This window comes from Mytilus trossulus, chromosome 2 (assembly GCF_036588685.1).
Source record: "Mytilus trossulus isolate FHL-02 chromosome 2, PNRI_Mtr1.1.1.hap1, whole genome shotgun sequence".
NCBI lineage: Eukaryota > Metazoa > Mollusca > Bivalvia > Mytilida > Mytilidae > Mytilus > Mytilus trossulus.
This window is the reverse complement of record NC_086374.1, coordinates 71,626,262-71,644,624: the sequence shown is the minus strand read 5'-3', so window position 1 is coordinate 71,644,624 and position 18,363 is coordinate 71,626,262. Positions and strand designations below refer to the sequence as shown.

Below are 18,363 nucleotides of genomic sequence, written 5' to 3'. Positions count from 1 at the left end.
AAATAACATACTTTCAATAGGCTTTGCATACAGAGATTGGCAAAAACCATGAAATCATATATCATAGAATATGCAAGTTTTCAGCAATCCATGAAAAATAAAACCCACAACAATAAATGTATCCACAGTACCTTCTACACAATTTTCTCTCTAGGAGATGGTTGTCTCATTGGCAATTATACCACATCTTCTGCTTTTCGTACATACCTTCTTTCTATCTTCTTCATTTTCTATAGGATCTACAGCACAACATTGCCTGGCCGTCAGTGTATAATCAAACTTAGCATATTTACAGAAACCACAGGCATTACACAGGAAAGGATCCTTCTCATCATAGTTAATGGCTCTAAAAATAAAATACACACATTATTGGTTTTGTTTTTAACAACATAATTTTATAATTATTATCTCTTGCTCTCACAATATGTGTCATTATTCAATATTTGAACATGTGTTTCATCACTAAGAGTATTTTTTTTTACAGCCAAAAACATCAATGGTGTTGTTTCAAGGGGGAAAAAAAGTTCCCATAAAGTACACTAAAAAAATAAACAGGTCAACTCCAACTGATTCTAAGTAATGGTTTGAATGCTTTCCCATCAAACAGTAAAAATAAATACCTATATATATCTTCAGCATTTGGGATCTTTACTTCACAAAAGCTGTCAAAATAAAATGTACCAACCTGCATTTGTGGCATTGGAACACGTTTTCTCCACAATTACCACACACACCAGGAGAAGCAGGGACAGATGCACTGCACCGTGGACATTGTAAAGTCTCGGCTGTTGCCTGGAGGTTGTCATAAAAATCGGCATACTCTATCATCAAGTTACAGGCAACAATTGGAATAGGGAATTCAACCTGATAAATACAAAAATAGTTATTTCTTTAACTATCATTCAGCTCCAAATATTGATCTGAAGTGCAAATAATTAAAACTTTGTAATGGTGGGAGGGTAAAATCTGGATCATATTCCCAAGCAGCCAAAAAATTCATCAGTGGATATCGGAGGTAGATTTTACTTGCTTCAAGGTCAAAACATTTCATGGATTGCTAGTTTAAGATCAGAATACCTGGTGTGATCTAGGAGAAAAAGCTCATGTTAAAATTAACCAAAAGTAGAAAAATTTGTAAATAAATGAATTTGGTGTTGTGAAATTTTATATTCATTTATTTATTCAATGTTGTCTGATTTAAGTTGATATTTTTACTACAGAATCAAAATTCAAATCTACAAAAATGTGTTCTTTACCTTAACATCGGTCTGTCCAGAAGTCAAAACTACTGTTTTAGCTTTGTGCCATATTCCAGGTCTGAAGATAAAGACAAAAAGGAAATAATTATTTATTCAATTCAAGTAACCAAAAAATCTTGCTCAATGATACCTTCTTTTTTAAATTGGCTAAATACTATGGATTCCTTGCATTCTAAAATATCATCTATCTAAATAGCACAGATTTTCAACATGCTATCTAAAAGGCACAGATTTATAATATGCTATCTAAAAAGCACAGATTTTCAATATGCTTTCTAAAAAGCACAGATTTTCAATATGCTATCTGAAAAAACAAATTTTCAATGAGCTATCTTTTCATAAAGTACTAATTTTCAATGCATCATCATATAAGCACATATTTTCAATGTGCAATCTTAAAAACTAAGAATCCTCTGAACGAAATGCCAACACAAATGGACAAATTATGTTAGACTCCAGGCATGTCAGTCAGTGTTGATTAACACTCATGTCAAGCATTCTTGTACAAAATAAGAGACGCAGTTTATAATCCAAGAGACACAGAGAATACTACTTCATATGCTTACTTGTTTTTAAGCTCTACTACAGCTTGTACAGTCCTGTTGTTGTAATAAAAGTTGATTACTCTGACCTACAATTAAACAAATACATGTACTGTGGATTCATTATTATTCGTTGTATACCAATTTTCGTGGGTTTCGTGGGTATAGGTGAACCATGAATTCAAATGTTCAACGAATGTCATATTTTCAATAGGCTTGTATACAGAGATTGGCTAAACCACGAAATCAAATATCCATGAATATGCAAGTTTTCAGCAATCCACGAAAATTAATACCCACGAAAATAAATGAATCCACAGTATATTAGTTACAAATAAAGCTTATCTGAATCCACTGTCTGAATCTAAAAATGTGAAAAGCCTATATTGGTTCACAATACAAATAGATATGGGTACTATAAAATTAAATATCAATGTGCATTTATAATTGTGAATCCTTGAACTCTGGCAAAAATGGTAAAATGGATTAATTTGATTGCATGATTTTAAGGAAGGAAAATCACTATTTTAATAATAAAAGAACCTTAGTGAGCATGCTCACATACCCCTCGTGCCCACATTGTCATTGGAGAAATTAAATAAGTATGAGAAAAAAAATTGTATAAGAATTTTACTAATAAATGAAATTTTATTATTGTGAACCAGATATATCTGCTCATTTCGCATTTGAAAAACATTGCCACCCATACATATTTCAATTTTCAATAAAATGTCATTTTGTGTGCATAATATGTCTCAATATCTGTAACATGGCATTGAACCTTTTGTTAAATATTCACATCTTTATTTATTATTAGGTCTTTCCACCTTTCTTGTGGAAAGACCTATTGAATTTGTTCTGATTATTTTTTTTTTTTTCTTCCGCCTAATTTTTTTCTTGCGATGTTGAAATGTTTCAAAAGATGTCGCTTAGTTTTTTTGTATATGATATCATACAGTCTATACGCTTTTGAAAATGACCCTGTTTAACCGAACACGTTTCTTTGTAAGAGTTATCTCCCCAAACACTGTTTTTCTTGATCTCATCCGCAAATGTAAAAGAAAGCGACAAATTTATTTTTCCAAATTGCTCGTTATATCCTCAGGATGTTACGTTTAATTTTCACTGAAGCTTTACAAAGACTCCATATGAGAGTTATTTTCCCTTTTGTATTGAAATAAATTAAATTAATTTGTTTCTGGAAAACCATAAGTGATAGAGGCATAGGGTCTTTTGATTTGAGCTCCTTGGTCCAAAAAAAATGAAAATGAGGTCAAGGTCAAAGGTCAAGGTCATTTTCAAAAATATAATTTTGGCTTGTTATCTCTTATTTTCAGAAATCATATAAGATATGGACAAAATATTTTCACAAGATGGATGTTGCGACATGGCCTAACACGTAAATTTTAGTTAAAAGGGTACATAAACATTTGACGCCACTTTTCCCCCCTTTTATATCTTATATTAGTTGTATGGTAATATAACTCATTAACAATATAAAGTAGAGGCCTGGGGTCTTTTGATTTTAGGTCCTTGGTTGTTGACCTTGAAATTGAGCTCAAGGTCATAGACAAAATTCACATTCTAGATTTTGACCTTTGCCTTTATCTCATATGTATACATGATAAAGACTTGGGACTTTTTGCAATAGGTTGCAAGCAATGTGAACTTGTAAAAGCCAACCGGAAGTGACCTTTTGTTAACCGGAAGTAGCTTTTTTTTGTTCTAAATTAGTGTTAAAGTATGTAGAACCATATATTTTTGGAATCAGTGTCAATTAAACTATCAAACTATACCGGAAATAACATCATTTGTACCGGAAGTAAACAATTATCTTCCTTATCTATATTTTTTTTCCATAGAAACCATATATTTTTGGAATAAGCGTTCAACAAGCTGTCATTTGACGCTACAACTGACATTTGAAACCAAATTTTAATATTTTCATACAAAAAATCCTTACTGGTGGAAAGACCATCAATGGTTCTTTGAACAATTGGTTTTTAATTGTTACCAAATATTATACATTACCAAAATATTGAACATGTTCACTTTCAAAATATAAAAGGGTACAAAAGTTAATGACTAAGATAATGTAAACTTAGAATACTTAAAATATCTATTAACATGTGTTTATATTTATAAATAAGATTATTGATTACTAAAATAATATTCATATCTAATCTTAACAATATACATATATGAGTAAAAACTTGCCATTTTGGTCCTTTTCAAGTCACTAATTCTCAAGCTTATCTTAGAAATGTTGTGACTTCCGACCAGTTTTATAATCTGTGTGGTAGTTGTGAACTTTGAATCTACTTTTATGGCAGACAACTTCAGACTCTAAGAATCAATGAAAAATGAACCAAACTTATCACATACATGTATTTCGTACAAATTTAAACAATTCTTGAAAAATAAAATAGAATTGTCTGCACGCAACATTTTACTAACACATATTTCTTGCCATATTTTGTACCTAGAACACTTTGAAGACTTTAGAAGTTGAAAAAAACTAGTATCTGATCCTTTTGTTATTGTAATACAATTTGTTTAAACTAATTAAAACTAAAACAAATTCATTATCATCAATTTTTCTTCAAACATCTTCTATTTTTTCCTGATGTTTATACTTTGCTTGCATAGTTTTGATTTTACTTTTGTGTATTATATGATTTATATTAGATATGGAATTATAGCATAAAACTTTAAACAATGGTTACAGTGTGTCCCATTATCATGATTATCTTTCTTGTCCTTCTGAAAATTTCTATATTTATTAGAGAAAAAATATTGCACTAAATCATTAATTTTCATCAAGTTACAAGTATCTATCAAATTGATAGCACCCGAGTTTCTACAACAAATTTTTAGACATGATTTTCCTATCATTCCAAGATATAATATGTGTATTTAAAATTCTCAAAGACTTACTGTGTAAGGAACCTCAGGATTATTACAGACAAGGCAGGGATCACTCTCCAGGTAATAGCCATCAAAATCTACCAAGCCTTGTAACATGCTAAAAAATAATAGTGTGTAATATATTCAAACAAAACATTTTTTGAAAAGTAAAAAAACATGGGTTTTTTTTCCAATCAATTATTCTTTTATTAATTTGAATTACGACTCTTTATGAGAGATCTTTTCAATGATAACCACCTACAGTATGATCTATTGAAGCAATTTGAAATGTATATGCCACATCAGTATTAAATAACAAAACATTGATCTTACTTATAAATCTGTGCATTGGGGTGGTTGGCCAATAGATTGTTCTCATCTCGTAAGACAGCTATAGCTTTCTCCAAGTATTCTTTGGTTTTCTTCTCTGATGTTTGAGGTGTTTTGAGTACAAAATATCCCAGTAAATCAACAAACTGTGCAGCTTTTCTACCATACAGAGCAAGTTCTTTCCATAGACTCCACATCATTTCCATCATGTTCTCTTGTTCAGTCAAAGTACAGTTCCTGGAATCGATCAAAGAAGAGTAAAATAAAGCGTTTCTATGTTTAAACAATAACAATCAACACGATGCTTGTTTGATCTCAGTTCCTCATTGGTCAATATTCTATGATGTAAATTTTTTTTTTCTTTCCTCTGAATTGCTTATTGTAATATCATGTCAAAAAGGACCAGAATTCATCACAAACCTCTGTCAAAACATTATTTTTTCAACTGAAGGCAGTTAAATTCTAAGCATTTTCAATTTGAAAATGAAACTGTCTCGAGTGGAGATTATTGTATCACACTTGATGCAGTGGTACAATAATATAATCTGGTGTAGTGTATCAACTCCATTCTGAATTGAATTTTTATTTTCAAATTATGACACTCAAATTAGCTGTAGTGTTATTTTGAATACAAAAAAAAATGTTGTCTCTCAAACATTTTTTTTTCTCAATGACAGAATTTCTTGAATGATTCTGCTCTAAATATAACCTTCTGGTGTTACTTTAGCTTGCTTAATTCTGTAGCTTGAAACATGTACTAGTTAGAAATGACTAAAACTTATTGAGACTTACTTGTAGATGTAAAAGACAAGACTATGGGCCTGCCATCTGATGCTTGTAGAGTTAGATTCCAGTAAGAAAGTTCTGATAAAGTTTATCATTAAGTCTGGATCAACCACTTTGTTCAGTAATTGTATCAGACTTGCACACAAAGTCTCATCCACTTTCTGTCCATCATCAGAATCTAAAGAACAAAGTTTTAATATTTTGTGACACAACAGAATCTAAAGAACAAAGTTTTAATATTTTGTGACGCAACAGAATCTAAAGAACAAAGTTTTAATATTTTGTGACACAACAGAATCTAAAGAACAAAGTTTTAATATTTTGTGACGCAACAGAATCTAAAGAACAAAGTTTTAATATTTTGTGACACAACAGAATCTAAAGAACAAAGTTTTAATATTTTGTGACGCAACAGAATCTAAAGAACAAAGTTTTAATATTTAGTGAGGCATCAGAATCTAAAGAACAAAGTTTTAATATTTAGTGACGCATCAAAATCTAACGAACAAAGTTTTAATATTTTGTGATGCAACAGAATCTAAAGAACAAAGTTTTAATATTTTGTGACGCAACAGAATCTAAAGAACAAAGTTTTAATATTTAGTGAGGCATCAGAATCTAAAGAACAAAGTTTTAATATTTAGTGATGCAACAGAATCTAAAGAACAAAGTTTTAATATTTAGTGACGCATCAGAATCTAAAGAACAAAGTTTTAATATTTTGTGACGCAACAACATATATCTCTTTAAAATATCCAACTCTTTTCTTAAAATTTGACATAATGCAAAGACACTTCTTATTAAAGACTGTATAATGATCTCAAATTATTGTTTGGTGTGGTTGAGGACTGTCTTATAAATTTTTCGAAAAAACTAAGGATTATCTTTTCCCAAACATGATTACCTTAGCCGTATTTGGCACAACTTTTTGGGATTTTGGATCCTCAATGTTCTTCAACTTTGTACTTCTTTGGCTTTATAAATATTTTGATATGAGTGTCACTGATGAGTCTTACGGAGACGAAACGCTCATCCGGCGTACTAAATTATAATCCTGGTACCTTTGATAACTATTATAGGCATATACTGTGGATTCATTTATTTTTGTGGGTATCAATTTAATAGATTGTTGAAAACTAACATTTCCTGGATATTTGATTTCCTGATTTTGCCAATCTTTGTATACAAAGCCTTTTGAAAATCGGATATTCGTTGAACATTTTAATTCGTGGTTCAACAGTACCCAAAAAGCCCACAAAAATTTGTATGAAAAGAATAATAATGAATCCACAGTATCCACCTTTCTTCTTATATCTACATTTTCTTTACTTTCATTGTGCTCTCAGCAATTTCATTTTTGTTTATTAGAGTATGATCTATTTTAACAATTCTTTATTTTGAAAAATCTGAAATGTTGACATCAACATATTGTGACTTTCTATCTCACAACTTTGTAAATAGGGTATGATTCATCATAAATGTAATAACTGAAGATATCAAAGGTAAAATATAAGAATGTTTTCACACTCCAAGAATCCTTGTAAACTATTTTACCTTCATTTTTATCTTTATCCTTGTCTTTGTCCTTCTTCTGTTTAGAAGGAGAACTTGTAGCTCCTCCTCCTCCGTCTGCTACAGCTGCAGCCATCTTACTCCCACACAGGGCACACTGTAATAACTGTAGCAGGGTAGGGGCTACTCCTTCATCTAACATTATACTAGCTCTTATCAAGAATGACAGCACATCTACAATCAACAGATGTATATAAGTAGTAGAACAATAGATCTAGCCCAACATAATTTATTTTTCAAATAATAATGGAAAAGGAAAAATGGGCATAAATTTGGCCTCAAAATGAAGAATTTAGTCAGACATGTTTTTAAAAGGCCACCAACAGGTCTTGAACACACCAAGAAATTTCTGTACCAGGAGGCATGCTTCAGCTGATCCCTAAACAAAAATGTGCACTGGAGAAAATGAATGTCATACTAAACTCCAATATATATTAATGAACTAAAATTCAAAACAGGACTCAACAGACCATAGGCTCCTGACTTGGGACAGGTGGGGTTAAGCATATTTTGTGAGATCTCAACCCTCCCCTATACCTCTAGCTAAAGTTATATAAATTATATGGTCCAATTACTTACTTTGGTTATCTTTACAATACAGTTGCCAGTTAACTGGTCTTGATGTGGCTACTTCTGAACATGCTTTTAGATGCTCGATCTACAAAATATTTAATGTGTTAGAATATTCAATACAATTCAGATTTAATCATGAGCAGAATTTTTATGACTTCCTCTTTTGTTTGAGTTGTACATCAGTGGTAAAGCAAGAAAAAAAAACAGTGTCTCATAAAAACAACACTGTTAAAAGAAAGGGCTTCTGATATCAATAAACTACAAGAAACCCCTTACCCCTTAAAGACAAATCCTTCTATTCAGATCTACCAATAATATCTTCTTTATATTTTATATTTACTTTAGGTTAGGTAAAAGCTTCAAAATGAGCAAATAAAAAAATGGGGTCACCGACCTCGTTTTTGATTTAGAACGCCGTCTTTTTCATGGAATTTGGAAATTGGGACCTCTAGTTAATAGCAGTGTAATATTTTTTTTAAAAGTTGGTTTCCCATAAAACTTGTTTGTTCTGATAACCAAGATGTTAATACAAACTATTTTAATAATATTACCAATTTCTGAGGGGAAAATAATAGCGATAAGTTGCTATAATAATTTTCCCGCCTTTATTTATTGTGAATTATCTATAAAAGAATGATGTTTATTATAAAATTAACCAATAATTTCTCGATGAGTATTCAACAGAATATGCGTTGTTTATTTCTAGATAAAATCATGAAATAAAACGATGGGGTCACCGGAATGGAAAAAGAGATATTTCTACAAAAGGGTTAACAATTTGAAATGGCGGGAGTACATTGCGCCAATTCTAAAATAAAGTCGAAAGCCGTTCCGCCGGTTTTGGGCGTTAGTCCTTTACAAATTACGGACAACATAGTTCTCTTTATTTGCTGTTATGTTGTTTGTTTGTTTTCAACTACTATTAATGCATATTAATTTACACGTGATAGTACTTAGTTTTCAGTCAGTTTCACAGACACGTAATATAAATGCGGTGGTTGGAAAACAATGCGTTGAACAAATGTACACGCGAATCGATTATGCTTCTATGAACAATATTTCTATTCGAGTTATTTATAGTGCTACTGTGTTGAACAGAAATTCTTCTTAAAATAGTGAATACATTTGTTATATCATTTCATAATTCAGTCAAAGTATATCTGAAAGACAAGACAGACCTTTGCTTTCGATATCATGAATTCTAATTTCGCGGTTAAGAATGTTGTTCCTTTTTATTTTGATGATAATAACTTAAAATCAATAGAAATCTAAGTCCCCTAACAATAAAGAGCGAGGAGCCGATATTGCAAATATGACTCGGAAAGATCGGACTTAAAAATACCACTTCCAGATGTAGTTTTTTTTATGAACCGGGTTCCGTTCAATATCGTAGAGGCTACGTAGTTCTACATAGATCTTGATCTTATGAACGAGAAGCTAGGCTAACTGCAATCAATATCTATGTAGCAGCTAGGCTAGCTACATTTTCAATAGTCATAAAATAAAATCTACGTAGCCCTATGTAGCCGCTACGATATTGAACGAATTCAAACCCTGATCTTTGTTTAAGTTTAAACGCTTAGATAAATCGATCTACAATTCAAAATGTTTTATGTAGATATGAAAATAAATCTGCGCGTGGTCAGTTTTATATATTCTTTTCAGAGTTTCATCCGTATACTCAAATTATTTGACAGAACATGAAGATAAAAAAAAAATGTATGTACGTTGGTTTTTTTGCGTCATTTTTCTGAAAGGTAAAGATATGATAGCAAATAATACAAATTTCCACAAGAGACCAATTGACACAGGAACTATTTATAAAAGGTCATCGTACGGCCTTCAACAATGAGCAAATCTCATAATGCCTATAAAGCTATTAAAGGTCCAGAAATGACAAATGAAAAACAATTCAAACGAGAAAATAACGGCTTAATTTATGAACAAAAAATAAATAAATGAAAAACAAATATGTAACACTTTAACGACAACAACTTATTTACAAGCCTCTGACCTTGGACAGGACCCGTTTCAGTGTTTTTATTATTTTCTGTAAATTCCTCATCTTCAAACAAAATGACCGTTATAAGTAAAATTATTCTGACATTTTTTTGTTTTTAAAAGGACTTATGACATATTAATCAAAAATTAATTAATAAATGCAAAAGCACATCTAATGTACAATTTCCTTATTCTATTTACTACGAGTTTTTTTTTAACGAAATGACCGATTATTTTAGGATTGCAATGTATACTAAATTTAAAATCACAAGTTCTAAAAAGATCGTAAATGAGAGATGCTCTTAAAAGATCGATTCAATTTCGTGCAAGTGTTAACGGGGTCCATTTAACATACTTACTTTTGTTTTGATCATTCATCCATAGGCATCTATCATATCAAAATATTCCGTCATGTTGCTAGAAACTCAGTCTAAGTATACTCATACAGTTGTCATATCATGATTATGAATGGAACCTAGTCCGACTTTTTTTTCCTAAATCAACTATTGATTTTTTTATGCCCCACCTACTAGTAGAGGGGCATTATGTTTTCTGGTCTGTGCGTCCGTTCGTTGTACCGTCCGTCCGTCCGTCTGTCCCGCTTCAGGTTAAAGTGTTTGGTCAAGGTATTTTTGAAGTTCTTGTTGCTTATGATATGATCTTTCTAATTTTAAGACCAAATTTGACTTTTGACCCCAATTTCAAAGTCCACTGAACATAGAAAATGAAAGTGCAAGTTTCAGGTTAAAGTTTTTAGTCAAGGTAGTTTTTATGATGAAGCTGAAGTCCAATCAACTTGAAACGCAGTAAACATGTTGCTTATGATATGATCTTTCTAATGTTAATGCCAAATTAGATTATTTAACCCAATATCACTGTCCATTGAACATGAAAAATGATAGTGTGAGTTGGGCATCCATGTACTTAGGACACATTCTTGTTTCATATGCATTCCTCTTCATTCCGACAACTTTTAAACACATGCAGGATTATATTGTTTTTTTTTTATATATAAATTGCGCACCTAGTACATAAATATAAAATTTGGCAAATCGGATCATACTCGGGAGAGGTCACTGAATACAAAAACCTACAATGTTAGAAGCGTAAATGTTAACTTCTCTAGATGGACTTTATTTTACACGTATGCGTCGTTGGGTTACTGATTTGTTGGTGCTTATCAGAAATCTGAATATTATATTCGTGTAAAAATGTAATCGCCTTTCACATTCAAAATACGTATGTGCAATTTGCCATATCCATATAGGTACGTAAGGTTTCCAATTCTATAGATACATTGAATTTTAATGACATGATTGATGATTTTCGTACTTTCTTAATGATTTGTGGAAATATGAATACAATTTAAAACCTAGGCTACCAAAGAGATTGTCTCTATAGAACAGATAAATCCATACACGTAGCAAGTTATGGAAATTAGTTTTATATTATAATATGATTGGCCAATCCTGAAATCCCGGACTTAAAAAAAAAACGAAATCCTGAGGTCCCGAATTTAAATAAAGTAAAGTTAACAAGGATTCCCGGATCCCGAAATCCCAAGCTTAAAATACCCGATCCCAGAGTTCCGATAAAGGTCCTATCCCCCTCCATCTTGTTGTCGACTATCCAGATTTTTGTTTCGTTTCTTGACAGTTGTTAGTTTGCTGTATAGTTGACTCTTTTTTTATTCATATATTTTATTATTTGCTGTTTTGTTGTTTGTTTCAGATACACTTAATTCCCATAATTAATTTATATATCCAATTCTGGAATATGTCTATTATATAAAAACAATTTTCATTTTCTTTTCGGAAAATCTACCTATCAAAACGTTTGTCACTCTCTCCATCGGCTCAAAGAGGAATAACTCTCATTAACGTTTCGAGTTTGCGGAAACCACGACGTCATAAAACGCTGACGGCATAGTACTGTTGCGCTGGTATATGCGCATAAACAATAGAGGGATTTGTCTTTAATGGAATACTTACAATACTAAGAAGTGTATCATAAGGCAGTATGATTCCAGGTGATACCACTTATTATAGGAGGAGTCCACTTAACCTACCAGTAACCCCTTACCCCTTAATAGAATACTTACAATACTAAGAAGTGTATCATAAGGCAGTATGATTCCAGGTGATACCACTTGTTCTAGAGGGAGACCACCTTACCTACCAGTAACCCCTTACCCCTTAATGGAATACTTACAATACTGAGAAGTGTATCATAAGGCAGTATGATTCCAGGTGATACCACTTATTATAGGGGGAGTCCACTTAACCTACCAGTAACCCCTTACCCCTTAATGGAATACTTACAATACTAAGAAGTGTATCATAAGGTAGTATGATTCCAGGTGATACCATTTGTTCTAGAGGGAGACCGCCTTCTTTACACAGCTTCATCACACTACTAAGGTGCATCTCTACAGCATGTAAGTCTCTTAATTCTCTGTATTTCTCCTTGGTTCCACAGATAAACATCAACAACTATAAACACAAAATCAGACTACATTATATGATATTCTAGATTGCAACCGTATAACTCATAATGCATAAATTCAGGCACGGAAAAATAAATAGAGTAGTTATTTTAAGATATCAATTTTATAGGTAGACCATAACTTATTCTGTTGAAAAATTGAATAAATATCATCATAAGATAAAAACTATACCTTTCTGACTTGTCTTTTCACAAATGGCGTCTGCTGTGTCATCATGTACTGTAAAATAAATAACAAGACATAAAATATAGCAATGAAGTGAAATAATATAATAAAAGAACATTTGAATGTTTAAATCTTTGACTAAAAGAAACAAATGCATAGTGAGGAATGTTTAACTTGCACTTCTAAATGGTTACAGCCCATTGCAATGAGTGTGTAGGTAAAGGTAATATCTTTTGTTAGCTTGCTTGGTGAACCGTGTAGTAATTATTTAGTAATGTGTACTACCCTCCTTTGGAAGTAGCCTAGTCTTACAGGCAAATAGGTTATCTAGTCTACTCTTAAAAGACGGTAGTATACCTTACCTAATAATGACTTTTTTATTAAAATCAGTAATGCATTTTTTATAGCTTGTTTCATCAATGTTTTTAAAGCACTCGTGAAAAAGGGTATAAAATAATCTGTGTTACCTTTAAAATAGAGGCTCTCAAGAGCCTGTGTCGCTCACCTGTTACTGTATTTACTGATGTCGGTCATCTTGGTTGGTAGGTGGGGTCATTAGACCCTTTTTTTAAATAGATACCATAGTAATGGTTGTGGCCACGTTTAGTTTATTATGGCCCATAGTTTTAGAAAAGCAGATTTTTGTACAAGTTACAAAAATGACATAAAGTTGTTCAAAATTGACTATAAAGGGCAATAACTCCTTAAGGGGTACTCTTACAATTTTTATCATGTTGACTTATTTGTAGATTCTACTTTGCTGAACAAAATTGCTGTTTATAGTTTATCTCTATCTATAATAGTATTCAAGATAACGAGTTGTCAGATTCATCTGAAAATTTGAGGGGATAGATCTTATTCTGATGGACATTAAAATCTAGAAAGGTTTGCCCTAAATGTCTTAGTTTTTAAGATATAAATCAAAAACTGCATTTTACCACTTTGTTCTAATTTTAGCCATGTCAGCCATTTTGTTTGTTAGGCGGTGTCATCGGACACATTTTTTATACATTATACGCCAAGTTTGGTTTAATTTGGCCATGTAGTTTCAGAGAAGAAGATTTTTGTACAAGTTACAAAAACTGACGAAAATTTGTTAAAAATTGACTATAAAGGGCAATAACTCCTTAAGGGGTTGACTGACAATTTTAGTCATGTTGACTTATTTGTAGATTTTACTTTGCTGAACATTATTGCTGTTTACAGTTTATCTCTATCTATAATAGTATTCAAGATAATAACCAAAAACTGCAAAATTTCCTTAAAAAAACAATTCAGGGGCAGCAACCTAACAACGGGTTGTCCGATTCATCTCAAAATTTCAGGGCAGATAGATCTTGACCTGATCAACAATTTTACCCCTGTCAGATTTGCTCTAAATGTTTTGGTTTCAAAGATATAAGCCAAAATATACATTTTACCCCTGTGTTCTATTTTAAGCAATGGCGGCATTCTTGGTTAGATGGCCAGGTCACCGGACACATTTTTTGAACTAGACACCCCAAGGATGATTGTGGCCAAGTTTGGTTAAATTTGGCCCAGTAGTTTCAGAGGAGAAGATTTTTGTAAAAGTTTACGGACAATGGACGCCAAGTGATGAGAAAAGCTCACTTGACCTTTCAGGTCAGGTGAGCTAAAAAGCCTAGACTTTATTTATGAAAATGGTAGACACAGCTATACCAGTAATTTTATAGAGTTGTCTCCCTTGCCCTAGGTGTACCGCTATAAAATATAAAATTCAAATTATAAAACCGATACCAGTACACCGAAACATAAACTATATATGTATACCTCAGACAGAATATTATTCCATGTGCTGTCAAAGTTAGTCTGTGTCACGTTGTTGTTACTCTCAGAGATCTTCTTTAACTAAAAATAAATAATTCAAAGATAAAAGTCTGACATCAATGGTTTTTTTTTCACATTAGATATATATTAAATTTATTTCAAGCTATTTCTACAAATAGTTCTTGTATTGCTGCTTGGTTTTAATGGTGTATGACAAAAAATGCTCTCACTTGATTTGAGTCAAACATGAGGGACCACTCACATTTTAATTATATATAGTATAAATATAAATACACAATTTTCAAACTCCTTTCTTTCAAATTGAAAATGATGTATAATAACCATACTAATTTTCAAGCATTTTTTGTCAATTCATTATAAATTTGTTTATTATTCTTTATTGTTTATATTTAAGCACTTCCTGTAATATTCATCTTTTTTAGCCCAATTTATTCTCCCTTTTTTCCTCAATTTTTCACTATTCTATAAACTTCATCAAGACCCTAAGGGAATTTTGCACTTTTTTCACTTTCGATCTTTTATATCTGGGCGTCACTGTTGATTTTTGTGTGGACAAGGCACGTTTTGGGGTATTGAATTTTAAACCTGATGCTTTTTGTTATCTATTAATCATGTTTTTCTTTGTCTAATATGTTCTCCTATTTATTTGTATTGTAGTCCTGTAATATTATGTTGTCATCTCAATGTTATATTTAACTTTGCCATTAAAGTGCGAGGTTTGGCATGCCACAAAACCAGGTTCAACCCACCACTTTTATTCCCCTTTATGGTCACTTGAAAAACACCAGTATCACTCAGATTACATTTCTACCTTGACAGGTAAGTTTGTATTTAGCCTATGAAATACTTATTTAGCCTTGAGAATTGAAAGGTCAGTTTATCCCATTCATACAATAGAAGTTTACCTATGAGGGTCAGAATGGGGTTTACAGAATAGAGAATACATGTAATATAGCAACAAAAAATAATAGAGAATAGAGAAAATAAACAATAAAATAAAATATAGAGAATACTGCAGTGCAAAAATATAAATAATAAATGTGCAAAATAACTTGAAAAGGTAACTTTAGTAACTGTAATGCAATACTGATAATATAATGATCATTGTACATAATTGAAAAATAATCTTGTAACTAAAAGACTATATAGTAAAATCATTTTCATGAACATTTTACAGAATGAGCGTTATTTTTATGGCTATTAAACATGTTAAAAGGAAAATGCCATAAAAGTTTAAAGAATACAGATATTAAAAAACCCATGCAGGTCCTCATGTCATAAAATTTACATTGTCAATATATAGGACACATCTAGTCAAACTGGTTTTAAACTAAACATATGGTCAAACTGGTTTGATATAACTGATAGTTTCTTGCCCTAGTTGTATATTTCACAGTGACCTTATGTGTTTGTGCTAAGAGTACATTGTAATGTCATATTTATTGATTTTCTGTTGGGACATGACCTAGATTGTTAACATAAAAAACAGTGGCTTGATATTTCAACTGATATTAGTATAATAAACAATGATAAATTAATATTTGGAATTTTATATCCTGGTTTTTAATTATTTTTTTGGGGGACCAAGATGTTTTCTTCGTTCTAGTTTATATGATTATTTTAACCTTCAACATTGTTCAATGCACATTTAAAATTTCAGGTCTCATTTAAAATATTTTGCAACTAAATAATAATTTGTCAGATTTGGTGTAAACTAAAAACAAGACAGTGTAAGAGATAACCTGCAAGCATAGTCTATTTCTATAACAGTCAAGCAGATAGTTTTTTTTTTATATCTGAAAAAAAAACTACCATGTAAAGAAATATGCAATTTAAAGGCCTTAGATAACCCCTAAAACTCAACATTAACAGATTTTAAACAATTAAATCAAGATGCACAAAGTTTTAAGTATTGGTCAGAATATAGGGTTCTTTTGTACTTAAACAATATCACAATAAAAATAAAGTGACCCTAATTTTGGACAAGGTAAATGGCAAGAAGCCAAATTTATTGTATGAATAGGAAACTGACCTTTCAATTCTCAAGGCTAAATAAGTATTTTACAGGCTAAATACAAACTAACCTGTCAAGGTAGAATTGTAATCTGAGTGATACTGGTGTTATTCAACTCACCATAAAAGTGTCCTTTACCAAGTCAGGAAGATGGCCATTGTTATATTATTGTTCGTTTATGTGTGTGTTGCATTTTAACGTTGAGTCGTTGGTGTTTTCTCTTATTTTTGAGATATTCAGATAAGGCGTGGCACGGTACTTGTCTATCCCAAATTCATGTATTTGGTTTTCATGTTATATTTTTTATTCTCCTGGTGTTTTGTCTGATGCTTGGTCCGTTTCTGTGTGTGTTACGTTTCGGTGTTATGTCGTTGTTCTCCTCTTATATATAATGCGTTTCCCTCGGTTTTAGTTTGATACCCTGATTTTGTTTTTTGTCCATGGATTAATGAGTTTTGAACAGCGGTATACTACTGTTGCCTTTATTGGTCATTACAATAGCATCTGACATTTCTCTTTTTAAAGAAAGTAGATGATATCTGCACTATAAGACAATGATATATTGAAGAGGTCAGGCCTTGAAGGCATAAAACTTTGCTCAGTGCTCCGAGCACAACAATCATACTTGAAACATGAAATCCAGCAATTTGATTGGTTGATTTTTGAGTCTGAGTACAAAAATCATGCTCGAAAGTTTTATGACCGTGAGGCCAGGTTATGACAATCTATAAATTAATTCATAGATAGCAGAGACAACTTACCTGATATGGCAGTCTCAGGACCATCTCTGTTAAAAGTTGTGGATAATCTTCAAACACATCACTAGCATGACCTTTGACATACTGTCGGAGGAAGAATGGTGACATGTCAGGTGGTGGATGTGAGGGGTGTGGCTTCAACAGACATCCAGTTACAGGACTTCCATCACTCTGTAAGCATAAATAATTCTCAGTTATAATACCATAAACATGAACATTTCATGAAATCTTTGCATGAACTTTTTAAGAAAGTATTAAATTTGTAACTTGGCTATCATGTCTGAAATGATACAAATGTTTGGTAAACAGATAGTTGTTCAGTGATGAATCTGAAAACGCATCAAATGTAATAGACTTGTATAAAACTTGAAACCAAATTTCAGAAATCCTTGTATTGTAGTTCCTGAGAAAGATGTGACGAAAACTATTCATGGAACAGACAGCGGACTGACAGATGCATGGATTGGAGGACTTACGGATGGACGGACAGACAGAAATGAAACAGTATACCCCCAATTTTTTAAAGTGTAGTATAATGACATGTTCTCATGTTAAATCAACATTTTTGTTTATTAAAATTTCAGGCATGATTTTTTTTTTTACAATTAACAAGAACACAAAATGAACAAAAATAAATCAAGGTGAAAATTTCAACTTTTACAGTAATAAGATAAACATTAATTTCTGTACTATGATCTTTTTAATTTATTGAAATACTAAGGTTAAGCCACCAAAAGAAAAGTTATGTTCTTTATTTAGCCTAATTTACTTTTGTTTTTATTTGAGAGTCACATTTTAGTCTTTTGTAGACAAAATTTGGTTCTGATGTACATAATTCTAATCCTGGTATCTGTACTAACCTCCTGTAGAGAGTACTGTTTCCAGTATGGTAGAAGACTTTTCAGTATGTTTAGGCAGTATGTTATAGCACCACTAGATATAAGAGCTGATGCTGTGTTGTTACTGATGAATCATACTAACCTCTTGTAGAGAGTACTGTTTCCAGTATGGTAGAAGACTTTTCAGTATGTTTAGGCAGTATGTTATAGCACCACTAGAAATAAGAGCTGATGCTGTGTTGTTACTGATGAATCATACTAACCTCTTGTAGAGAGTACTGTTTCCAGTATGGTAGAAGACT

General features: G+C 31.7%; 1 protein-coding gene across 1 annotated transcript in view; it reads right to left on the bottom strand.

The window, feature by feature from the left end:
- Positions 1-18,363, bottom strand: part of LOC134707922 (E3 ubiquitin-protein ligase UBR4-like) — a 117,753-nt gene that overhangs the window by 36,517 nt on the left and 62,873 nt on the right. The window contains exons 71-84 of the mRNA XM_063568088.1: positions 17,226-17,393; positions 14,433-14,510; positions 12,648-12,695; positions 12,292-12,462; positions 7,976-8,054; positions 7,379-7,570; positions 5,831-6,002; positions 5,042-5,275; positions 4,739-4,826; positions 4,019-4,147; positions 1,826-1,890; positions 1,257-1,317; positions 686-864; positions 208-346 (exon numbers count right to left, since the gene is read on the bottom strand). Coding sequence (XP_063424158.1) covers positions 208-346; positions 686-864; positions 1,257-1,317; positions 1,826-1,890; positions 4,019-4,147; positions 4,739-4,826; positions 5,042-5,275; positions 5,831-6,002; positions 7,379-7,570; positions 7,976-8,054; positions 12,292-12,462; positions 12,648-12,695; positions 14,433-14,510; positions 17,226-17,393 — 1,803 coding nt within the window. The remainder of the gene's footprint in view (positions 1-207; positions 347-685; positions 865-1,256; positions 1,318-1,825; positions 1,891-4,018; positions 4,148-4,738; positions 4,827-5,041; positions 5,276-5,830; positions 6,003-7,378; positions 7,571-7,975; positions 8,055-12,291; positions 12,463-12,647; positions 12,696-14,432; positions 14,511-17,225; positions 17,394-18,363) is intronic.